The sequence below is a fragment of the Carassius auratus genome, chromosome 17 (assembly GCF_003368295.1).
Source record: "Carassius auratus strain Wakin chromosome 17, ASM336829v1, whole genome shotgun sequence".
Taxonomy (NCBI): Eukaryota; Metazoa; Chordata; class Actinopteri; order Cypriniformes; family Cyprinidae; genus Carassius; species Carassius auratus.
Genome location: NC_039259.1, coordinates 2,499,944 through 2,526,573, shown reverse-complemented (window position 1 = coordinate 2,526,573; position 26,630 = coordinate 2,499,944). Strand labels below are relative to the sequence as shown.

Here is a 26,630-nt window from a genome sequence, read left to right as displayed (position 1 = left end):
TTAAACTAGGAAAGAGGTATAAAATGGCTAAGACATCATTCAAATCATAAAATCATCATAATGCATATTGATTGGATTAAAACGTGTCCTGTGTGACAGTGTCACAAGGCAATGCAGCAGTTCCTCTCTTTACTTCTCAGTTTTTGTTTAGTGAAGTCAGCTGATCCATGTCCGCTACTTGTTTTTAAAACAACAGTCCCTTAAAACTTTGATTTATGTATATTTAAGAGATCAAAGCTTTTCCTGTAGGTGGTAAAAAGCCAAATGTGCTTTCTCATCATTGTAGGAGGAGAAAAAGGGCATCAAAGAAGAAGCCTCATCAGATAGCAGAACAACAGAGACATTTTATCAACAGTGTAATTGTGTCAACACCTACAGCATGATCTCACATGTGGGCCGGTCTATAGAAACATAGAAGAACACAGTCAGAGGAACTCCACACTGAAACAGGTGCATCACACGTGAAATATTCCTCACAAATCAGTCAGAGAAAGAGTCAGAAAGAAGGACTTTAAAGAAGAGGCCGATTTGAGGTACAGCATTTTAAATACAGATATTAATTTGATCAAAGTGCTTTTGATTGCAATGGATTGTGGGGAAAAACGTTTATTTGTCATTTTGTTTTGACAGCTGATTGAATGTAAGAATTATGTCAAGTGACATTTATTTCTATAGCACTGTATACATTACAGATTATCACAGGAATAAACAGGAAAATTACTTTGTAATAATGTTGTCAAATTAATCAGTTATGAAATGAATTCATTGTAATATAAGCAGCTCTACAGAAGACAAAATGATCATTATTCAGCTCAGTTAAATTCAAGTTTTGTTCTCATCCATTAGTGTCAGTGCAGTAAAGTCTATAATATTACAGATATATATTTTTAATGCTTAAATACTGTTGGACATAAATTGTGCCTGAGCATGGCTTTCTTAAAAGAAAAGATTTTATTTTCCATTATTATTTTAATGAACGAACTGGACTGAACATTATCTAAACTTTTTAAATATGCCGAAATACATCCTACTGTAGGTTTTGCAGTGGGTACAGCTAACTGCTGAAAGTTCATTTTTCATAAAGATGACTGATGGTATCGTGTTATCAGAATGTGGTATCTGCTGTCTATACAGAAGCAGCCATGGTGCACAAACATTTACATAAATTCCCTCTTACACACGCCACCAGGCGAAAGTTTAGAATACCTTTGAAAGAGTACTTACTACGGTAATATACTAACAGTGCAAACTAACTGTAATGTCTTCTGACACTTTGCACTCCGATGCACGTCAAATGCCACTAAATTCAGTTAGCTGAACTTTAGAGCAATTTCAGTAGGAGTACGACTTCAGTACATGTTAATATAATAAAATTTTCTTTAAAATATTGTTCAAATGATCACTAAATTGAATTTCCATTGACATTATATGAAATTGTATTGTATTAGCCAAAAACATCAAAATGAGTGTTAAAAGCATGAAAAAGGATGATTAAAACATATTGTTCATAATGTTCTTTAAAGTGGAACTTTTAATTTGACATTGTTAGAAAAGTGCACTTTTTGAAAGGCAAAAGGTGATGGTGGCTTCTTATTTAATTAATTTTACAATATTTGCAAGTATGGTTTTTATTTCAAGTACACTTTCACAGTTTTCACAGGGGATGAGCTTTTGTTTGATATGCAAATGTAATTTTTTTTCTCTTGGAAGTATTGTGTGGTGGTTTTCCTTTTATATTTTCAGATTTTTAATTCTGCCCATATCTCTCTTTTCTTTCAAGGTCAGTTGTACAGTTATGAATGCGTCTGATTACACATATGATGGTACGGGGACTACGGGGACTACGGGGACTACGGGGACTACTGATGATTATGATGATCCACAACCTTGTAACCTGGCACAGTTCAACGAACAGCAAGTGACCATCCCAGCATTCATCTATTCTCTAATTTGCACACTCGGCCTGCTGGGCAACGTTCTGGTCCTCCTAACGTACTCCTTCTACAAGAAAGCGAAAACCATGACCGATATCTATCTGGTTAACGTGTCACTGGCGGATCTGCTCTTCGTCATCGCCCTTCCACTGATCATCTACAACGAACAGCACGACTGGAGCATGGGCACGTGGGCATGTAAGTTTCTGAGAGCAGCCTACAGCATCAACGTGTACAGCAGCACGCTCCTGTTGGCCTGCATCAGCGGCGACCGCTACATCGCCATCGTGCAAGCCAGACGATCGGTTCGAATTCGATCGCAAGCTCAGGTCTACAGCCGTCTCATCTGCTCGGTCATATGGCTTCTCGCTCTCATCTTGTCTCTGCCTACGCTTATATATTACCAGGAGGAAAACAAGGAATGCATCCTTAACTTTGATGAGCACAACCTTGCCAGACTCATGAAGATCCTGATTCCGAGCATGCAGATGGTCCTCGGGTTCTTGGTGCCGCTGATGATCATGATATTCTGCTACTCGTGCACCATGGTGACTTTACTCAAAGCTCAAAACTTCCAGAAGCATAAAGCCATCCGCGTGGTCCTGGCCGTGGTCTTTGTGTTCGTCCTTTGCCATCTGCCTTACAACGTGGCGCTTCTCGTCCACACCAGTAAACGGTTCAGTGAGAGACTCTGCGAGGATGAACAGGCGACTCTGATGACTTTGTCCATCAGCAGGAGTGTGGCCTACCTTCACTGTTGCTTGAATCCCATTCTGTACGCCTTCATCGGGGTTAAATTCAGGAGCCACTTTTTTCAGATCTTCCGAGACTTGCGGTGCCTGGGGAAACGGTACATTTCGAGACGCTCCTCTCAGCAGACCTCTGAGCTGTACATATCAGCGAACAAAACCGTTGTTGGACAGAACCACGAGAACCCATCTTCATTTACAATGTGACAGAACTTTTGAGTGTTTGTGCTCAAGGAAGAAGTGAGATGTGGGTTGTTTGTTTGGTGCTTGGTTTGTGTTTTAGTTTCATGGATTGGCAAAATGAAAGTGAAACTTTTGGTAAAAATGTTTGGCTTCAGGAAAAAGGTTCCATTCATGCATTAACTGACAACGAGCAATACATTTATTACAGCATTTATGTATTACATGCCATCTCAGGTACATTAAATATTCATATATTAAATTTAGCAAAGCATTAGTTGGCCAAAAAAATACAAATTATATTCATTGTTACTTCATGTTAACGAAAGTTAATAAATGGAACTTTATTGTAGTTTTACCTCTAGTTTTGAAAGTACTGATATGGTGTATATGGTAAATAATTTAGTTTTCTAAATGTTGTCCTATTCAAATGCTTTTTCATTACAACCCATACCTGATTTGCAAGACAAATGCATATCAGGAAATACATATCAGTCTAGTCAACAATATGGTATTAAACTATGAGTGTTAAGGTAAAACATGCATTTATCTTGTAAAAGGCTCAGTATAATGCATTATAGAAATATGAAAAACATTAAAATTAGATTACAAGCTAATAAAATAAAATTTGGTGGAAGAGCACTGCATTGCAGCAAGCCACAGGTATATGTGTGCGTTTACTATTGTAAAAATTTTGTAAAGGATAGGTGTAGAGCAATAGACTATACAGTCTGTACACTATAAAAACCATTACGCCTATGGAAGGTCCCCATTTATACAGCTAAGTAAATGTGTGCGTGTGTGTGTGTGTATGAACTGTAAACTATAATAAACTGTTTCAAGGGTCAAAACTTTGGAAAATTTTGGAAATGTATTTGTTTAACTATTACCCAATTTAACAGACTTACAGGGTCCACATGACACCTTTAAATATTAAGAAATCTTTAAAAATGATTGCCTGACATGTTGAGTGAACAAGAACACTCCACTGTCTAACTGTGATAGTGCTCAATGAGATCTGCTGGACAGGTTTATGAGGTGATAAAACAGTGTTGTATTATGTAGCATTGTAATGCTATATAACTTCTGGAGTGTTAGACAGGGACTTTTGGCCCTGTGGTTGGAAAGGAGGCCCTCTATCTAAGTATATCTTTGTGAAAGACAATGACACACTTCTTCTTCCTTTGAATGCAACTGTACATACACAAGTTACTGAAAGTAGTGGGATGATTATCTAAATCTAACAAAATGGGTCAGAGAGCAATACAGTTCCATATAATGGTTTAACAAAAAAAGCAGAAATGAAACACTTTATAAATGAAACGTCATGACTTGACCTGGAGTAACATCATATCCACGAAAGTAGGAAACATTACAGAAGGAAAACCCTGGTGAAAGATGCTTTTCAAGCCTTTCAGAGAACAGAAGTCGTTTGATCTATTTAAATGATGCGTATCTTAGTTCCTCATACTACATCTGTGAACAACACAATGAGTTTGCATACAGATACAATATGGCATCATAAAATGCCCACATTTTCATTACAAATTCTCCAACCAGCTTAATGAATGGCAAGTTTCTAGGTCATCATTATTATTATTATGCTTTTTAAAATACATTTTAAAGTTTAATTTAGTACTGGGATGCAAAGCTGAATTTTCACCAAATAATCTTTTGGGAATCATTCTATGATCCTGTTTTGCTGCTTAGAATTATTGCTTCATATTTTTGGCAAACCATGGTACAGTTTATTTTTTCAAGGATTCTATGATGAATAGAATGTTCTTTTTAAAAAGAGAATCTTTCAATTTCACTGCCCCAAACTTTTGAAACAGTAGTGTCTTTTCAGGTAAACCTTTCACCTTTTTTCTTAGGTTTTCAGTCTTATACCTTTAATAGTTTTAGTGGTCCTACAGTTTGTGGTGTTGCAAATGCATTTTTATCATAAATGTTCCATATAGTAATTTCTCTACTCATACATCTACAATAGCAGTCACAATTCAGAACACCTCGTGTCCAATTAAAACGGGGGTGAATTGGAATCTTAGACTTTAAAGTCCTTTTAATGTTGCCCATGATAAATTCTAGAGCATAGTCTTCAGCAAAATTATCTGTGAAAAAGACTATGTTTCTACTCAGGAAAAAAGGAGTACATAAACACACCTTTGAAATAAAGAATGTTTCAGTACATTTCAGTATATTTGTGAACAACTGTCCAGGAAAAAATGTTAATGTCTCATGTTAGAGTTACAGCAATCTTACAGCAACACTTCGGGCTTGAGTAATAAAGAAAGCTCTCTTATTCTTATATGAATAAACTAATTATGAGTAAAGCATTACTTTACGCTTCTGATACATGGAACTTACAGAAAACACAGAATCTGTGATACAAGTAGGGAGAAAAGGACATATGTAGAAAAAAAACATATCTCTCCAGGAAACAAGCTGGTATCGGGTTTGAGGTTTGGGAGCAGTGAGAGCATGTAACATGGCATTGATAACCATAGAACAATCCTTAAATCCTGAAGTACACAATACATTAAAATATGCACATGCCATCTCAATGTATTTCTGGTTGAATGTTAGTTTACGTGCATCGTCAAATTCATCCCATATATCTTGCGGTGATTTCTTGGGCAGAATGTTTGTGGCCATGCCAAAATTTCCAGGTTGAATAATACTGACCTACAAGAACAGAAAAATAAAATAATACACTGTGTTCAAAGCAATGTCCTATTAGTAGTAGTAGTAGTAGTAGTAGTAATAATAAAGAGTCCACTTAGGCTTTTAAACATCGATAACAATGTGAATTTCCCTTTAAAAGAATGACTAAGGCCTTACCTTAACTCCAAAACTGGCCATCTCTACTCTCAAGGAGTCTGCGAATGCTTCCAGTCCCCGTTTGGAAACACTGTAAGCTCCCATGTTCAGACAGTTGAAGAAAGAAAAGATACTTGACACATATAACATACGACCTAAGAATGAATGATGAAATTACTAGTAAGAAAAAATCTCAGTAAGAAAAAAAGAGTTACAACTGCTGTCACTGTTAAAGTAGTACCTTTTCAAAAGGGTGCACTTTATGCCTTTTAAACCTCTAAAGGGTGTATATTTATAATCTTTAAATTATTTATTTTAAACATTGCTGCACTATATACTGTTAGCCGCTATGTCATACGTCAGTGTACTGTATGCAAAATCTAGGATTGCCAGATCACACATATTTGCCAGATTACTGGGTGTACTGTTTGTTACAGTGTTTTCTTTTTTTTTTTTGGTCATGTTTTTAACTATAATAGGATTACACAATCAAGAAGAACCAGTTTGTTTAATGGATTTATCAAATTAAAATGACTTTTTTTTTTCCCCCACAGATTAAATTTTAGAATATTACATATAATGTCAAATATCAATTTCATTGCAGCAATTGTGCAGATTATTTAAATGAAATACTGTAATATTATATACAAGCTTTATATAGGACACCATTCTTTCTAAGCTCAACAGAAAATACAAATCAATCGACCACTTGTAAATACATCCTTTTAAAAGGGTGCTAACCAAGTGACAGCGTAAAGTAAAATAATCATTTAAAGTGCCCCCTATTATGCCATTTCAAATACTGTCTTTCATTCATTGTATAATGTGAATGTAAATGTAAAGCCAAAAGTGAATGATAAATTAGAAATTCTATCATGACAAGTCTCAGAGGGTTTGGAATGGTAATGTACATGACAATGTTATATATAAATTTTTTGCTGTTAATAGTGTTTCACCATCTGCTTGATTACATGTCACTAACTGCACAATTTTTTGTACATTTCTTCCATTGGGACATCAACTTGACAGCCACCATTGTAGAAACTTATTTTCTGTAAAGCTGCTTTGTAATGGTTTGTATTGTGAAATGCATTATACAAATAAACTTGAACTTAATCAAATTGAATTTGAATTGAAATTGTTTAAATTTTGATAAGTTGGGTGATCCAAATTCAATGTCAATTCAATGTCCAATATCAATGTTAATTTGAGGTCCAATACTGACTGCTGATGTTGATATTTTGTTTTTAAGGTTGTATATCAAAATACAAAGTCAAGTCAATGTCAAATTGGTGTCAATTACTGACATCATCCCGATTTTAGTTCACTACCAAAAATAAAAAGTCTGCCTGATGACATGTCCAATGTCAATCTAATCTTATATTGATGTCCTGTACCTGCTGGGATACTATGCATTGGGATAGTCTCAAATTGTAGTTAGGTTGAAGGATAGTATGAACATTGGGATGCAGACTGAATTTTAGTACTGCTGAACTTTTTAGATTATGAAATTTATTTTATTATCATGAGTACTATGGTAATAATACCTACTTTCTATTTGAAATGCATTTTAACATTCAATACGCCTTAATTGCAACTTATTAGGTTCTATTTTTGTTTACAGATAAAACATGTTTACTGTAGCGGTAACCAAGGAAATCTACAAATACTATAATAAACTATGTTTAATTTACCATGATTCATTGTCATAAGGGACTGCCAGTAATAGGCTGTTGCATGCATAAAATGCACCCTTTTTATTCTGAGAGTGTATGATTTAGATTAACAATACAGAATAGAAAATCAGCATTATTAACTTTTAACATTCAAATATAAATAAATGTACCGCACAAACTAGGGTACAATTTCAATAGGTTTATTGTGAAATAAGTGAGTGAATGCTCTCTCTAATGGATTGATTCTGCCTCGCAACATTTGCATGTGTTCAGATGAGCAGGAAAATCCCTTCCACACAATTAATTGCTAATGTTATTAGTTTAATTTAAGGCATATTGTAAGCATTATTTTTTTTATTTTTAATAAACAAAATTACTGATAAATAAAAACAGCTTAGTATAAATATTTTTTATGTGCATATCGATACTTTAGATACTCGCATCAGTATCAATATATCGATACTTCAGGATCGATTTGCCCATCCCTGCCCTCTATATTTTAGACAAGATCGCAGAACCATTAGGAGTAGTTGATCATTTGAGTGCAGAGATCTGCTGGATTGAAAGACACTAATTAAATCAGTAACATAGTCAGGTGATAGACCATGTACAGCCTTGAAAACATGCAATGAATTGTAATGAATTCTGTATCATATAGGTAACCAATGCAGTTTGGTTAACACATGAGCAATATGCTCTCTCCCCTTTGTACCTGTCAAAAGTCTAGCAGATGAGTTCTGAACAAACTGCAAAGAAAATAGAGCTGATTCACAGAACAACGTCGCATTAGTCCAAATGAGATGACGCATAAGCATGACCAACATTCTCCATATCTTCAAAAGAGAGGATGGACTTCAACTTCGATATTGACCTTAGATGGAAAAAGCTATATTTAACAACATAACTAATTTGTCAGTCAAATTTGAGTTCAGAATCAAAGATGACACCAGGGTTGTTGTTTTTGTTTGTTTTTGTTTTTTACAGGAGCACAGTTTCTTGCCCCAAGCATTCATGTACATCCTTAACATAACCCTTATTACCAAATAAAATCATCTCTGTCTGATCTTTATTTAGTTGAAGAAAATAATTTGCCAACCAGCAATTAACCTCTGTCAGACATTCATGCAGAGACTGCAAAGCACATTTATGGTCCCATTTAAATTGTAAATAAATTTGTGAATCATCTGCATAGAAGTGATAATGAATCCCAAATTTTTATAAAATAAAACTCAATGGCAACATAGACAGAGAAAATAAAGTTGTTCCCAGAATAGAGCCCTGAGGAACTCCACAGACAAGAGGAGCAGCAGAAGAAGAGTAATCGCCTAAACTGATAAAAAATATCCTATCCTTCAAATAAGATGATAACCATTTTAGGGCTAAGCCCTGAACACCAATATGATTCTTGAGATGAGCAATAGGTTTATCATGATCTAGATCTAACAAAAGTAGAACATAACTCCCAGAGTCAATGCATCATGGAGACTCTTAAGCTCTTAAACTAGATTGTAATCTAAGATATTATTCCTCTTAAAAAATTCTCTTTTTTAAATTATATCTTAGATATAGAAGGCAGCTTTAAATAGGGCAAAAAGTACTCCTGTTGAAGGGATCAAAACAGGAGTACAGGAGGGGCTGAAATAACATCATGCTTACAACTAGCCAAAACAGCACCAGATGAGAGGCTACCATTCAAAACAGACAGGATACTTGGACCAATAGTTAACCAACTCTTCTAAATCCATTCTATGACAGGGATATTCAAACAAAATAAACGAAAAACCTCAAAAGCTGCTGAAAAACTACTAGCTGTGTAAAGATTGAGGACATGAGATGTGACAGGAACAGAAACATCTTAAAACATCACATGGCAAATTAGAGATAAAAATAAAAGTCTTATGACAAAACAAAACAACAACAACAAAAAAAGAAAAATCAGCTGTCTTTATATTACCAATGGTAAACCCCAAGGGTACGATCATGCTCATGAGTTGGATCAAAAACATACTGTTAAAAAAATCAAATGACTAATAAATAAATAAATAAATAAAAATCTCTGACCAAGGGCTTTGACGGGCAACACACATGTATATTGAAATCCTCCAAAATTTAAATTGTCAAAAAAAAGGGACAATTGAAGATTGTCAAAAATCCCCATCAGTGTTTGCGGGTCTATAAATTTAATCGCAGAACTGAGATAATGCATCTGAGGGTTGTCCCCCCCCCCCTAAAAATATGATTAAAAGCCACGCTGTGTATTGTAAAAAATTTAAACAATAATGCAGTAAAACAATGCAAATGGGGCAAAACGTGTTTAAGTTTAGAAACATTTTGAGTCTTCCCTTTCTTGCATCACAGTGCTTTGGGTCCATGCCTGCTTTCCTCTTTTACATGACCACCTACACACACAAGTCCTGGCAAGAGACATCAATAGTTTGTAAGTAAAGCGGTCAAGGTCATTTTGTTCAGTTACACATCAGATGAAGTGATTGATTTCCCTTTAATACAGATGATGGTAATATATTTTTCTATGAGTCCGCTACTTTAGCAATAACAATGCTACCTGCTTGATGGACTGGGTTGCCAGGTTTTCACAACAAACCCGGCCTACTCGAAACCAGCCCAAACTAAACATGTTTCGAGGGGGTCCCCTAGTAAAAATCACATCCCTGGGGCTAAATATCACATAATTGGGGATGCTTCAATCCGGGGACATGAAAAACAACCTGTGGCAACAGTGTTAAAGTTGCCTTTTGCAAACCATCCACGACCACCAGGACATGGACACCAGGGACCAGAAGACAGACACAAGATATGTACATCTCAGGTTCACCTCCTTGACCTCTTCCATGGAGGACAGTAGTCCGAGTAATGGAAAACTCCCAAACTTCTTTGATCTCATGAGGACCCTAGCGTGCTTCCCATGCTTCCTTTGGCATTTCCTGCACAGGCAAAAATATCCAGGCAGGTAACAAACCTTCCTCGGCGCAAATGGCACAGGCACAAACTGTGTGTAGCAATGCCAGTCTGCTCTGGTATCAAACAATCAGACACCGCTGACTGAATATTCAGAAAAGTTTAGTGATCGCACACCAGAGGGGAGCAAACAGAGCGCGTAATAAAACAAAGGAAACTAAATACTAAAACAGGTAAAAACAGACGGAGACAGCACACCGGTAAACATCCTGGCTCCATCTTTGAATGGTCACATGAACAGTTGTAGGAAACCTATCGTAGGAGACTCCCAAAACAATATTAGGAACCTTAAAATGGAATAATAATGGGCACTTTATCAGCAACGACATACACAATTTAGAATAGACAGCACCAATTACCTTTGGATGCTCTGACAAGTGACAAGAATGGGATGGTGACTCTGATGGCACCAAACAGGTTAACGTCAGCCATCTTCTGGAAGTCCATGGCAGTGCTCCACTCAGTCTCTCCCCAGTCACAGATTCCAGCATTATTTACCACCGCATAGAGGCCTGAAAAATTACAACAATATACAGAACAAGATTAAACTAGATGAAATTCTCATCCTTGAAATGTGAAATACTATAAATAAGATATTTTCAAGTGTTTAAGTTACCCTTCTCTGGCAAATTTGCTTGCACAAAATCCTTGGCCAAGCTGACATCATCATCTTTGGTTACATCCAGCTGGAGCACCTTCATACGGTCAGAACCTTTTTCAACCAGACTCTGAGCCCCAGGACCCTCAGGACATAAACATCCGGCAAACACTGTGAAGCCCATGCAGTCCAGTTTCTTTGCAAGGTGATGTCCAAATCCACTGTCACAGCCTGTAATCAACACCGCCCGGCCAAATACATCCGACAGGCCATTTTCTGCATGGAATACCGTTTTAGCCCAAAGCATGAAGCAGATGACCAGACCGAAATAGGTGTATATGTGTTCGTCACTCAAATAGTAGGAAATGAGCAGGATGGTCATGCTGAAAAACACTGGCTTCATTGTGAATTAGAATCTCTGATTGAGGAACCTTTAATTGATGAAACAGAATAATTACAGTTGAAAAGAGCATCAAGATACAAGTGAATTAAGGGACCTCACAGGATTAGCAGTTACATAAGATATCATGCAAGTAATATTAAGCATTGTAACAGCATTGCTTTACCTTGTTTTTTTTTCCCTTGTGGTATCTGTTGGCACGCAAACACACACACACACACACACACACACACACACACACACACACACACAAGATGAATAAGATCACTCTACTGCAACCAGGTCACGAACAAAGACAGATTGATCAAGTGATTAAGAGCTACGATCAGATTTACTGTAAACTATAGGCCGTAAATTAAGATAATCAACAGATACACAGACACAAATGTTCCAGTTTGAGGTGTTAACCACTGTTGGGGAAAGTTAGTTTTAAAAGTAATGCATTACAATATTGTGTTACTCCCTAAAAAGTTACTAATTACGTTACTTTTATGTTAGGGCTTGATTGTTTTTAATATAAGAAGTTCTATTTATAGATACAATAGAAAAGCCCTTTCACACCAAAAAGTGTAATGAATGAAGGAAAAGTAAATTCACGTCTGTACATCAGAACACCGAAGACAGTTCAACACTCTTCAGTGTAAATAAATAAAAATAAAAAGACACAATGAGACATGATTGTTAGTTTATCTAAAGTAATTTTAGCTTAACTTGTTCATCAATGGTCAGCAGCAAAGACATTAGTGTCACAGTGTCTGGTCTGGGTGTCCATGGGTGTCCACTAGAGGTCTCACTTTTCCCCACTCACTTCCCCAGTACTGCACAGCCTTTGTCTGGATTCCACACTGTTCATTTCACACAGCTGTTCCCACTTACATTGTTTGCACCTGCCCATATATACCCTGGTGGTTTCTGTCATTGTCATGGAGTCCTTGTCTCATGTCACCCTGCGTTTCATGTTTGCTTAACATTGTACATGTTCTTCTTTTTCTTGGTCTGCTTACCTGGTTTTCGACCATTGACTGGCTTGACATAAGATTTTGGATACCCTATTAAACACTGCTTTTGGATCTAACAGTTTGTGTGCGTTTCATGACCGAATGACTCCATCATGCCCAGATCCAGTGGTGTGGGATTTCGAATCAGTTGCCCAGCCACCATAGAGGAGCAGAGGGGGAGACTCTTGAACTTTACCATCTTTTAACAAAGGGGGAGTGGGGTGGGTGGTCTGGCTCAAGTGTTTTTGACCATGGCAGTAGGACTGGGGTTTAACTTTGAGGCACTAAAGGACTTGTTTAACAACTGCCTTAATGACCCTTTGCCTCAATGAGAGCTGAGGGGGTTTGTCATCCTGGACTTTTGGGGTTTCACTAGATACCTACACCACCGTGGTCAATTGATTAGACTGGCCACACCCATCTCTCCAGACAAGATGGCCACCAGCCCAGTGCCACTGCACAAGATGGCCGCCACAGTTGACTCTTTAGAGTCAAGTCAGATCACCATTGACCGTCCAGAGTCAGGTCAAGTCATCATCAACACCCATGAGTCAGGTAAAACCACAGTTAAACCTCATGAGTCAAGTCAAGTCACCATTGATCTCCGTGAACTTGGTCAAGTCATGGTTTGTCTTTATGATCCCAATCAAATCACCACCGTTCTTCCAGAACTTAATCACGTCTCCGTAGATCTTCCAGCGCTTTGTCATATCACAACAGATCAGCCAGAGCCTGGTCACATCTCAGCTGAGCTTCCAGAGCCTCGTCACACCCTGTCTGTTGCACCCAGCAATGCTCTCTCAGCCTGTTTTATTGCTGTCAAGGAGACAGTTATGGCAGTGGAACCTCCAGAGGTGGTGGCAACTGCTGCAGAACCTTCGGAGGCCATCTTCCATCTCGTCATGGCTATGGAAGCCGCTTATGAACTCATTACCTGTCCTGTTATGGCCATGGAGGCCATCTTCCATCTCATCATGGCCACTGAAGCCGTAATGACCAGACTTGCTCTACTGTGAGATCGACTCCACTGTGGTGGTCATCTGTTCCGGCCTTGTGGGTTTCTGTCTCATCTGCTTGGCACTGGTGGTCCTCTGCTCCACCCTGGTGGGTTTCTGTCTCGTCTGCTTGGCACTGGTGGTCCTCTGCTCCACCCTGGTGGGCTTCTGTCTCGTCTGCTCGGTCACAGTGTCTGGTCTGGGTATGCCCTAGAGGTCTCACTTCCCCACTTCAAGTACTGCACAGTGTTTGTCTGGACTCCACACTGTTCATTTCACACAGCTGTTCCCACTTACATTGTTTGCACCTGCCCATATATACCCTGGTTGTTATTGGCATTGTCTCATGTCACCCTGCATTTCGTGTTTGCTTCCATTGTTCATGTTTTTCATTTTCTTGGACTGCTTACCTGGTTTTCGATCTTTGCTTGGCTTGATTTTGGATACCCTAGTAAACACTGCTGTCTGTCTGCATTTCGTGACAATTAGTTCATAAAATTGAATTAGATACATTTATGTCGTTTAACATTCAATTATGGCAGATTTGCATCATATTCTGAGTTGGCATCATTTCACTCTTTTAATTCTATTTGATGAATACCAAATCAGTTTTTTTTTTTTTTTTTTTTTTTTTTGTGGGGGGGGGGTTTGAGTGGGATGAATTAAATGTACATTCACATTTGTGACCCTGGACCACAAAACCGGTCTTAAGTGTCAATTTTTTTTTCGTTGAGATTTATACTTTATCTGAAATCTGATTAAATAAGCTTTCTATTGTTCTATGGTTTGTTAGGATTCGACAATACTTGGCTGAGATACAACTATTTGAAGATCTGGGCCCATATTCATAAAGATTCTAAGAATCCTCTCAGAAAACTCTTAATTTAGGTTAAAAACTTTTACGTAGGAGTCTTAGCTTAAAAGCGATTCGGGACCCATCTGAGAGCCACTCTGAGTAAGGAAAAATACAAAAACTTTCATCTTAGTGAGGAGTTTACATCTCCCTTTTCCAGGTACTTTGAGTGTTTATGCTTTAGAGGTTTTTAAATAAGCTTGTTATGTGTTTGGGAAGATGTTCTTTTAATCGTTTTGTTGACATGTCGAGTGTTTTCGGTATTATATTTCGTTTTTTTGACTAATGCTAATTGCTATTATTGGGATATTGTTTGCATACCTGTTGAAGAACTATGAAATTAAAGTGTATATTATTTTAATGTTTAAAAACAGTAAATTGTTACATTATTTATACCACCAGAAAAAAATATTTGTGTGGGCGTTTTTTTCTCTCCTTTTCTGATTTTGCGTTTTTTTTCTCCCCTTTTCTGATTTTTTTTTTTATGTAGGATTATTTTTTTCCCAGCCAAACGCTGCAAGCCGGAAATTCCGCACAGTGCCAGAGAACTTTAAGCCCTGCATTTTGTACCCCTCTGTCAATGTGTTCATCATTTTTGTTTATAAACAAACCACATCCATCCCCCACACTTTTGAAAAGCTTGCTACGCCCCTGGTTACTTGTAATGCATTACCCCCAAGGCTCCAACACTGGTTATAACAAACACTCCATGGTTTATACACAATAGCAGATAAAGGAAAGGTGTATTGATTATTTTATTCGAGGAAGAACAAAAAGGTTTCACATGTCAAATATTAACAAAGTAAGACTGTAGTTTGCTAAAATGCTCTTCAAATGTACATTTAAAGTTTTTATTAGGGACGGAACGATACATGTATAAATACCAAAGTTACGGTACAGACATCTAGGTTCGGTGCATAAGGCCTTATAAGGAATACAGGCAAATCACCCCCAATCCATGAAAAGGACCACCGACAGCACAACAACACTATTTGATAACCAGCCACCAGCAGAAGATCAACGAATGCCGTTGAGTTGCGCAATTGAAAATAAAGTCCAATAAACAGTGGCCATGTACTGACTCTGAATGAATCTTGCACAGAATTACCAAGAAGTATACTTTAAGGCCTCATGCACCAAACAGAGATGTCCTTACTGTACCGTTCCACCCCTAATATACATACATACATACATATAGCCATAGCTTCAAAATGTCCTTTTTTAACCTTGATCATAAAATTAATGTTAAATGTACAAAGTAAATGTGTGTTAGCAGTGTGTGTCCATAATGGTCAAAATCCACCCACAATTTTTTCATCTGTAAAATGTGATGACACATTTTACATGCCCCTACACTGAGACCCAACCTTGACTGAGCCACAAACAATCCACCATGTTTATTCGCTCACTAGAGCATTTAAAAGCAGCATTCAAGTAAGAATTGTCGGCTAATTAGAGCTACAGAAATTATTTTTTCATGAGCAGTAAGAGATTTTCTGCTTTTTTATTTTATAGTTTTGGCTATATTAACAGAATAAGTATTATGCATTATGCTGCTGTCAGTTAATACACAGATCTCATATAAACAAACGATTTCCTTCCCAGCCATTTACCTTCACAGACATAACCGACTGTTTTTTCTGGTTTTTTTTTTTTTTTTAAACAAACTTGTGTGTATTTGACAGTCAAAGCGCAATGTGCTTCGGATGTGTGCACTGTATAAAAGTGAAGTGATGTGATATACAGCAAAGTATGGTGACCCATACTCAGAATTCATGCTCTGCATTTAACCCATCCAAAGTGCACAGTGGACATTTGAACTAATATGGCTTTAAAGTGCATGATTTCAGCATGCTATACATAATCAAAACCAAACAGATGTTTTTTTTCCAAAATATCAGGAGGTACTAGCTGTAAAGACATAACGTTACACTGGAAAAGAGGGTGGGGAGCAAAAGCTCATTTTGCATTTAACAGATACATGTAAGATAACATTCTATTGAAAATAACATTTTCAAATTGATATAATAAATGGTTAGTGGGTTATTTTGAGCAAAAACTTCACAGACACATTCTGGGGACACCTGAGAGACAACACATGTAGGCCTACATCTGCAAGATGTCTTTTAAAGATCACTTGATCTGGAAAGCATCTGCTGTGTACAAACATCTGACAAATGTCTTTAAGATGTCAGTTTTATATACATTTTAAATCATAATACATGTAAAATATAGGTCTTTTTTGATGCTCATGTGCTATCGGGGATATTACATCTTGAAAAAAGCGGCATACATTTACCCCATTATTCCAAAAATAACCCTAGTTTGAAGAATTATATTCTGGACATTGCAAGCATTAAAACAATTTTTTATATTGCTCTTCAGGTCACAGCCTATACTCACCCTCTCCAAGTTAGCTCTGCTGTTTTACCGTCTCTGTGCTTTATTTACCAGCTTACACTATACGGATCATGTTTCTTTAGAGTAGGCCTCTGAAAGAAGTCTTTAACAAACTATTAATTTCAGCTGAACAGCTCGTTTCCTCTTCTCTCCTCCTCTCTCCTCCCAAGTGCAAACTAAAATCAAACACTAGCAGGTCCTAGAGAGCCAGCGTTCTCAAGTCTCATTCTAAATTGATTTGTTTAAACAAATCATTTTTGAGAGAGAGAAAAAAAGATTCAGTGGGAAGAGCTTTGTTAAATCAGACTCATAATGAATCACTCGTTCGAACTGCTTGAATGATTAACTGTCAGGTGTTCCCATTTTCCCCAAGAGCAAGTGTGGCCATTTGTAATTTTAATGTGTTTTGCTTCCGGTGTCAGCCGCTTCCAACCATTTTTAGCTGTACATAATGGATCATTTTACTGCTTGATATGGCAAACTGGTATTTCTTACCATAATTTTTTTTTTTTTTGTATTATTGCCTAACTTATAAATATAAGATTGCTGTCACAGATTACTTCCACACTGAAAAAATGAGGTGGATACAAATATAACATTTTCATGTACACGCATGGACATTAAGCATTTTGGTTATAACTTGTGATTATTTAGGGCAGCTAACTATCAGACATTTGACATGAGACACAGTCTCAGTCTCTGTTTTGGTCTGGCTAAACAAATATCATGCCACATTATAAGCAAAGTTCTAATCAGCTTTTTTCTGCATCTCAGTCCTGCATAGTTGTTATTTGTTGCATGTTGGCATGCATTGTTGTTGAACACAAACATTTCTCAGATGAATAATAAACATTAGAATCTTTTTCAAAATGATTTTAGATGATTTTAAGTTGTTAATGTAGATATAAGAAGTCAAAGCTTTGCTAATTGCTTATGTGTATTCAGGATATGGAGCTCTGGAAAGCTTGAAATGTTGTTCAGTGTGACAGCAGTGTCCTGAGGCATTAGACACCACTGGAAGCTTCAGCAAAAACTAATTTAAACCGCACATTTATAGGTGTATTATAATTAGTGATCAACCGATATTGTTTTTTTATAACCGATACCGATACCGATTATTTGTATGTTTATGTACCCGATAACCGATATGCAGAACCGATATTTATTTACTGTTATACTTCTGTTTCTGACAATTATTACAACACAAATGAGCTGAAAAAAACATTTTATTTATAACAATCACTCCCCCCTTGCATACAAAAAAAAAAAAAAACATTATATTTATACACAAATAAATAGAGGGGTCTGAGTCCAAAAAATTTAAGCGCACTGTTACTAAGTGTCTTTGTTTTAAAATAAAAGCTTTGATGAGGTAAAAAAATAAAAACAGGTAAAAAAATAAAGCACAAAAATGATTCTAACATATTGGTGGGGGCGGGAGGGCTATTTAGGAGTGCATAGCTATTTACTCCCAGCTAAGCAGAACTAGGATTTAGTGTAGAAAACAGAGTCTTTCAGCATTCTGCCCTGTAAGCCTGCTTCCTTCAAAAATGTCATGCAGTGGCCGTGCTTGAGGCTTCCTGATCATCAACCCAGTCAGGTGCTGAGAAATATGAACAAACTTTTTTTCCCGAGACTATATAAAGTTAAACAGCACTTGTCAGTTGGCATTTTATGATCTAGATTCAATCTAACGTTAGATCATGAAATGCCAACTGACAAAGTGCTGTTTGACTATAATTTAATCAACCGCGATCACGCATGGAGATAATAATTAATTAATTTCCACAAAGCGGTATATGTAGCCTATATGTGTATTAGCTAAATAATTGTTATGTAGTAAATGATAATATAATCTAGGGTGTTTAAACAAGATAATCTTGTCAAAAGTTTCATTCAGTGGCATTGCTTGAGGCTTCCTGATCATCAATCCAGTCAGGTGCTGAGCAATATGAACGAACTTTTTTCCCCGAGACTATATAAAGTTAAACAGCACTTGTCAGTTGGCATTTTATGATCTAAATTTAATCTAACGTTAAATCATGAAATGCCAACTGACAAAGTGCTGTTTGACTATAACTTAATCAACCGCGATCGCGCATGGAGATAATAATTAATTTCCACAAAGCGGTAGGCTATATTTATATGTGTATTAGCGAAATAATTGTTATGTAGTAAATGATAATATAATCTAGGGTGTTTAAACAAGATAATCTTGTCAAAAGTCTCATTCAGTCGCCGTGCTTAAGCCTCCAGATCATCCGTCAGTTGCTAAGCAATATGAACAAACTTTCTCTTCTAGACTAATGCTGAGCAAATACAACAGATAGAGAATTAAATTCAACGCTTTTATTTTCAACATGCACTCATTCATGTCTGTTTTATTTAATTCATGTAAAGATACGTCTTTATTGGGGCAGGACATGATGAATTACACTACGTGACTCAATGAGTTCGTCTCAATTGTTTAGAAACAAGCTGCATAAATTAACTATATCAGGAATTTATGTCTCAGATCTCATTTGTGCATGTCTGTTATGTTAAATAAAGTTGATTAATTAAAGCAAACCAAGTAGAACATATATTTACCTGTGCACTGAGTTGTTGTTGACTGATCTCCTCAGACACCCGGGCTGCAATGGCGGAAATCTCAAAACGGCCACAAGATGGCGCCGTAAATCGGCGAATCCGATATTACAAAACCGATACCCGATTATGGAAAAATGCTTAAATATCGGGAAAAATATCGGTAAACAGATACATCGGTCGATCACTAATTATAATTATGCATGCAGTTTTTAATCACCATTTATTAATTGAGACTCAGACTGAATTAACTGTGTACTTTAAAAATGTACTTTCATCACAAGGCAAAATTACTTAAACCATAAAATGATGACTAGATCGAGTTATCTAAAACAGAAGTTTTCCTAACAAAATGTTAATGACATTTTTGTACACAAAGCAATGCATCCCTCCCCCAAACTTACTTTTGACTCTTGTGATGAATATCCAGGTAAAAGTTTATTCACAAACACCAAACCTTTGTTTTATGGACGGAGAAGTTGGCGTCAGTCTCGGAAGAGGTTTCTTCAGCTCTAAGATGGTAGGAAACCCTTCATTTATTTGACCTAACCCAAGCCAACCTAACATCATGACATTGTGACACTCGTGATTGCAGTGGGAAATGCCACGCTGGATGCATTCATTTGGATAAAAAGGATAAAGAACTACAAAAGTACCAAAGAAAAAATTATGAAACCGTGGCCTGATTTCATGTCTTTAATCAATAATTTACCACTCACTCACTCAGACATATTCTGACCAAAAACATTAAAATGCAAAGTATCCTTACTATAATTGCAGAACAATGATTTTGAGTAAAATCATAAAATTATATAAAACAATTATTATTTGTAATGTATTGATCTGAAACAAGCCTTAACAGTGCTTTATTGGAGGAATCATGTTTTAATCTTTTCTACTCAGTATGTCTACTAACAAATAATAATAACGTAGAAATAACAGCAAAACATCTGACAGAAAATGAATGATGTTTATTCACTGACAACATGTGTTATGAGCTGACTGTCACGGGAAATATGTGTAATTGTCACAAGATATGTGTAATTGTCACAAGATATGTAACTTGTTTTTTTAGAAAGACAGTTACATTTTCAAAATACAGTGAATGGAGCAATCACTAGACTATGGTCAGGGGTATAAATAGACACTGGACTGTGGGCTCAGGAGCTGGAATGGGTTTGAGACTGGACTCTAGGGTTGTAGGGGTTTCGACAGCAAATGTGTTCTCTAGACTTAAATCACATGTAGAATTAGTGGTCTTTCAGGACAAGCACAGTTGAGTAAAAGGTATAGAGAATATTTGTCTAGTGATCCGCTGTCTCATTTTGGTATCGTGTGTTTGTGTGTGTGCGTGAGTGTCTCGTTCTGTGAGTGTGTCTCGTTCTGTTCGATTGTTTTATGTGGGCGTTACTATTACCTATCGGCAACTGCATGTCATCTTCCCAGCCTATTGAATGCCCTGTCTTTCGTCTCATCTTTGTCAGATCGTTGTTGGAGTTGAGTATTGAGTATAGTTGAGTATTAAGTCTTTTCTTGTGCCTGCTTGTCCATCTGTGTCTGGTTCTGTGTTTCAGGAGAAGGCAGCGGATTTATCAAACGTGCCCATGGAGTATCTGGATCTGAAGGAAGTGCTATGAAATGAACTGCTTCCGCATCAATGACACGAGAGCTCACTTTGATCTGCTATTTCCTCGAACACTTTGAATAGGAACACAACGTAATGTTGGTCTAGAATCAATGTACTACATGTCTGCCATCTAGTGGAAGGGAATACAAATGAGATATTACACCATATGAGAAACTAAAGTCTATTTTATTAAGTATGATGTCTTGTTGCAATTTTGCGACTTTGGCGTTTAGAGGGTTAACCAGAGACATTAGTGATCTCCACTCTGACATGGGAGATTGAATCGAGGGTCGGAATGGCCCTAGAAGGGGTAATGCCTCAGCCCGGTTGCCCATCGAGTCATTTATTTGAGCCAGAGGGGTTATGGTCTAACGTTATTCAGTGGGGGCATTGTTCCAACGTTACGTGTCAACCAGGAGTTAATCGGACCAGTTTTTTGGTCAAGCAACAATTCTGGTGGCCATTGATGGCTCAGGACATTCGCAATTTTGTTTCGGTTTGTGCCACTGATAAGACTTCCAAATTGACCCCCAGAGGGGCTACTCCAACTGCTGTCTGTACCTTCGAGACCCTGGTCCCACATAGCGCTAGATTTCATTCCCACCCTCCCAGGGGAAAACGGTCGTTTTGACCATAGTGGACTGGTTCTCGAAGATGGCAAATTTTATTCCCTGGCACAAATTAAATCAAATCTGCCAAGGAGACAGTTTTAACTGTCATAGATCACGTCTGTCGGCTACATGGCCTCCCGATGGACGTGGTGTCTTACAAGGGACCCCAATTTGTCTCCAAATTGTGGCAGGAGTTTTGTAAGTTACTGGGTGCGACTGTCAGTCTATACTCGGGGTTCCATCCCCAAAGCAATAGCCAAACCGAGTGAGCCAACCAAGATTTGGAGAGAGTGTTGCAATGTTTGATTTCCAAGAATCCTTCCTCCTGGAGTCAGCAACTCTCTATGGTTGATAATGCTCATAACTCATTACCAGTGTAATTCATGAGCCTCTTGCCATTTGAATGTAGTTTAGGTTACCAGCCTCCTATATTTCCCAGTCTGGAATCTGAAGTCGCAGTCCCCTCCGCTCACGCCTTTGTCCAGAGGTGCCGTCACACTTGGAGTAGAGCCCGTGAGACTCTTCTTCAGGTGGGGGTGCGCACCAAGGCAAAGACTTATCGCCACTGGTCGAAGCCTCTCGTATACGTTGTGAGTCAAAAAGTGTGGCTTTCTACCAAGAACATTCCGCTCTGCTCCGTATCTAACAAGTTAGCTCCCAAATGTATTGGCCTGTTTCCTGTCACCAAGATCATTAGTCGGGACAGGTAGGATCATCTGATAATGCCAGGAGGCGTTCCTAGTGGGGAGGGTACTGTCACGCTTGGTGATCCGCTGTCTCATTCTGGTCTTTAGTGTGTGTCTGTGTGTGTGCATTGTTATGCTAATTGTTTTATGTGGGTGTAAGGCTGCGAATCAAAATACAGTGCATCATAGATCTCATCAGGTCATCTGTAATATATCTGCTTATTTTACACTCTTTGGCTACACTCTAGTGTGAGCAAATGAAGCCTCAAAATGAACCCTTATGTGAACTACTTGGCTGAAAAGCTTCAATGATTCATGAGGCTTCATCTCGCCATCACAACCAGTCGTTTAGAAAAGCAGTGATGCAAGCAGGCAAGTATGAAGTTCATCTGAAATGGTAACAATTGTTTGTTTCTGCATGTTCTGGTTAACTTGGCAGTCTAGCAGGGTAAACACTGGAAAAGCAGATGGCCTCGACGGAAGTAAACGTCCAGAGTGACAAGTCAGGTAAGCCTTTCTTGTCTTCAATGAGAAAAGAGAGACAAGAAAATACTATGTGTGTGTGTTTGGTGCTGACATATAAAGACCAACTGATGAGGCTAATTGCAGACGGGTGAGGTGATTGTGGACTGCGAGGAGGTCTGAGCCAAGAGGGATTCTGGGAAACACAGTTTCCAGAGGTGACTTTAGATTGTGATTGTGACAACAACACACCGACCAATCAAACTGAGCCCTAAATAAAACCTAACCCTAAGCTTTGACAGTGAAGTTAAAATTAGGGCTGTGAAATGATTAAAATTTTTAATCAAATTAATCAGAATTTTCCGTGGATTAATCAGGATTAATCACTCTTTGCAATTACACCTGAATCCTAACCATTTTTTTTTCTGAAATGCATACCAGAAGATAAATAACAGGACACAGATACATCATTTTCATTTATTGAATCATCAATATGTGGTTCTTTTTTTCTTAATTTTAAAAGTTTTAACATTTACTTAGATCAAATTTACCTGAGCACTATATCAAACCAAGCCATTTAACCACAGATAGTGTAAGAGTTTTAGGTGAACCAGTGGTTAAATATAGCCACATATCTATGAAATTATGCATAGAGAAACTCGAAAGAATGAACTCAGAAACACAAACATGCTCCACCAACACATAAGCAGCACTCTGGGCACTCTTGTTTTTGGGATATGTTCATTTGCTCTGCCACAATACTTTAGGATCTATATTTTCACGTTCTGAAGGTTTCAAGTGCCAGTAAAACCAAGTAAAAATGCATATGCTTTCCCAAACAGCTGTAATTTTCGCTACATTGCATGTATGCGTTCTGCGCATGCGCAGTGTGAAACACAGGACACTATAACAGGAAGAAACTCCAGCGTATCAACTACCAAAGTCGTCTCTGTTTATCGAGCTTGGCATGTATGTATTTGAGAGTAACTGGGGTAAAACCTTAAGCTTCTTCTGTGTTTTCGTCGCGGCGCTCGCCGCTGTTTTTTGCTATCTTGAGAATTCAGAGATCGACGAGACTTTCCTGACCTGAATAATTTGTCACACTGCGCATGCGTGAAATGCGTTAAAAAAATTTGACATAATTAACAACAAACAACTAATTAACATCGTAAACGCGCTATTTTTGACAGCCCTAGTTAAAATATTTAAGCACTTCTATCCATGGTATGAAAATAATGATAAATAAGTAATCCATTACTCCTATTAACAAATATGGATAGTTGTTACTGATCATCAGTTACAATACAAAACAAATTGCAATTTAAACATGTTTTTTTTTTTTTTTACATTCATGTGACAAAAATGGATAACGCTATTTTGATGGTCCCTTTTTCTTCTTGACAATAAACTTGCACTTACATGCCAACTAAATCTCATTAGAGTATTAGTAGACCATCTGATTAATATCTGCTAAATATTTTTTGTGATGATCTCCCAACAGACATTTGACTGACTATTAGGGGGTAGTGCAGTCTGTTTTGTGCAACCCACTCGACATAGGAAACCACCAGCGCTGAAGCACTGTACCCACCAAGAGCTCCAAAGAGTGTGCTGAACTTGTTCAGTCTTCTTCTCTCAGTAGAGTAGTCAGGAGTAGCATGATATGATTGCTCGGCTCAGAAGTGAAAAGCTGAGTATGTGTTGCACCTGCTGCCTAGTTACACATGCGCTGCGATCAGCACTGATCATGCATTGGCTCATTTAGTTTACACTTGAATTGGATTGGTCTCTCTAAGCAAGATCCCAATACACCGACGTGACTCAGAGTGACTGACTGAAAGTGAACCATAATTTTAGTGCTTAACCTTTAGTAGGCAATGATATAAATCTATCAGCCAGTATAAAGATACAAGAAATACATATTCAAGCAATTTACCATTATTAGTATTAAAGCTTTTTAAAATTACAAATTACTTCTTTCACATTTTATTAATTACTGTCAGTATTGAAAAAAAAATATATTTATATAATCAAAAAGTAATATGAAATTCTACAATACACTGGTGATTGAGAGATGAAGAAATAAAGTTCCCCAAAAGCCTGATATTCATGTTTGAAATTCACATTTGAACATGATTTTTCAAACGAACAAAAAAAAGTGATGCCTGGATAATCAAGTAAAGCTAAGTTTCTTAATTCCAGGAAGTGTTCATCTTGAAATATTCCTAACAATATTAAAGTTATTCTTAATTTTTTTTTTTTTTTTTTTTTTTTTGTGTGATAAAAGTCAAGCAAAACACATCAAAAAGGCACGTGAAGGTGAACGTGTGCAATTATTCTAAAATACCTTTTATTTGATAAAAACTCTAAACTATCAATCTGATGTCTGATGCACGTAGTAGATTGTGTTTTCAGCAGATTTTCAGCAGTTTTGATAATGTTGATCATTTAGAGGCCTTAGAAATGTAAGTATCAAATATGATTTAGAAGTTTACAGAGCAAAAGATGAGAATGTATCTTCTGCAAGTGGGTCAACAGCTGCAAGCATCTAAGGTACAGGCAAGCCAACAGTGACTCACACAGTATGCTCGTGATGGTGTGAATGTTCTTTTTCTCACAGTACTCTAAAATCAACAGAACAAGCTAAACTGTGCATGAGCATGTTTGACTCTAATTTGTATTTTTAAATCTACAGCTTCGATATCCCAAAAAATAGGCCAAACCATGTCTGACATATACAGATATCAGTGCATACAGATGCTCAACTGGTCATGACAGTATTATTTTAAATTAAAATGTAGCTTACATTGACATTATGCACTTGGCAGATACTTTTTTATCTGAAGCGAACTACATTGCATTCCAGGTATGCTTTTTATTAGTTCATGCATTCCCTGGGAATTGAACTCATGACCGGCCTCCACAACCAGTCCCATTGTTCTTATTGTGTGTGTGTGTGTGTGTGTGTGTGTTTGGACTTTATTTTATTTAAATGCTTGCATTGCAAGGCACATACATTCAGTTTACACTTAACATATTTTGGTTTGATTACTTATTGTTGAGAAAATGTCCATTCGTACCTCAGAGCAAAGCTTGAATGTAAACTTTAAGGAATTACCTTTAATGTAAGTTGCTTTAGATAAATGTCACCCAGATGTGAAAATGTACTTTAATATGGCTGTGTGTATAAAAGTATAAAGGACTGCTTTTTTTAACTGTACCTCTGTGACCGTCGTTTTGCACGAGATGCTTTTCAACCCCTCGACCGCCAGGTGGCGCTAATATGCACCATTTTGTTGATCAACGCTGAAGCTCAGATTCAAACAGATTTTGTTATTCATTGCAAAATAGGTATGGATGTTTCTGAGATTATAAAAGAAATCTTGTAGATACACAATGGCAGAAAAGTAGCTTATTGACCTTGGATTAGAGAATTGCAATATATAGAGAAGTGCATAGAGAAGTCAATTGAAAACAAAGCAGTATTTGTAGTAATGTATAGGTAAAAAGGAAGTGTTTAGGGAGTTAGATTAGTGAGACATTTGTTTTCAATGTTGATTGTAAGAGGTTTGAGCAGCTAAAATGAAATATTGGAAAGATGGTGTAGTCTGAAGTCATGCATCACAGATCACACATCCAACCGCTCCTTCAGAGCTCAGAAGCAAATAATGAACAGTGCAAATAAACACTGTCATTTTAAGCAGATAATAATAATAATAAAAAATTCCTGATCCTAACCTCCATCTCCATAGCGAAACCTCAGATTGCCAGACAGTGATTCATCTTTTCTGAATCATTAAAATGTTGGTGTATGGGACACTGTCATCCCAAAGACTGTAATAAACACTTGTGAGACTCAAAGCTTAACTTAATGAACCCAACATCACCCTCATTCCCTTTACATTTTAAATGATTGCAGAACATGAGCTCTTCATGATTCTTACATGTTTTACTCATCGTGGTAAACGTCACAAATGAACACAACCTTTATGCATTATGAAGCCTAAATTCAATCGCCAGAAGTAAAAAGCAAAATATAGGCTATAAACATTATCATAAATACAGTGAGGCTGTGACGT

The 26,630-nt window shown here is 37.2% G+C and overlaps 2 protein-coding genes across 3 annotated transcripts; one reads left to right on the top strand and one right to left on the bottom strand.

The window, feature by feature from the left end:
• The first annotated feature begins 355 nt into the window (after window positions 1-355).
• On the top strand, window positions 356-3,729 carry LOC113116967 (C-C chemokine receptor type 6-like). The gene is made up of 2 exons (XM_026285283.1): window positions 356-533; window positions 1,781-3,729. Exon 2 carries the CDS (start codon window positions 1,796-1,798, stop codon window positions 2,888-2,890), a length of 1,095 nt encoding a protein of 364 aa, XP_026141068.1. The 5' UTR covers window positions 356-533; window positions 1,781-1,795; the 3' UTR covers window positions 2,891-3,729.
• A 1,314-nt stretch (window positions 3,730-5,043) lies between these two features.
• On the bottom strand, window positions 5,044-17,092 carry zgc:113142 (D-beta-hydroxybutyrate dehydrogenase, mitochondrial). Of its 2 annotated transcripts, none has more exons than XM_026285285.1 (6): window positions 16,583-17,092; window positions 11,500-11,524; window positions 10,952-11,330; window positions 10,695-10,847; window positions 5,705-5,838; window positions 5,044-5,548 (listed from the first exon to the last, which is right to left on the bottom strand). In XM_026285285.1, the coding sequence occupies exons 3-6, from the start codon at window positions 11,313-11,315 to the stop codon at window positions 5,186-5,188; spliced, it is 1,014 nt and encodes a 337-aa protein (XP_026141070.1). In that variant the 5' UTR covers window positions 11,316-11,330; window positions 11,500-11,524; window positions 16,583-17,092; the 3' UTR covers window positions 5,044-5,185. The 2 variants fall into 2 exon arrangements, with proteins under 2 accessions (XP_026141070.1, XP_026141069.1); XM_026285284.1 differs by having other exon boundaries at window positions 10,952-11,364; window positions 16,583-17,087.
• Window positions 17,093-26,630: the final 9,538 nt, after the last annotated feature.

Bases quoted from the DNA above. Each gene is read 5' to 3' on its own strand.
- LOC113116967 (XM_026285283.1), top strand. From the start codon at position 1,796: ATGAATGCGTCTGATTACACATATGATGGTACGGGGACTACGGGGACT.
- zgc:113142 (XM_026285284.1), bottom strand. From the start codon at position 11,336: ATGAAGCCAGTGTTTTTCAGCATGACCATCCTGCTCATTTCCTACTAT. The intron at 10,848-10,951 runs GTAACTTAAACA...GTAATTTTTCAG, and splicing joins AGCAAATTTGCCAGAGAAGG to GCCTCTATGCGGTGGTAAAT. The intron at 5,839-10,694 runs GTAATTGGTGCT...ATTCATTCTTAG, and splicing joins ACTTGTCAGAGCATCCAAAG to GTCGTATGTTATATGTGTCA.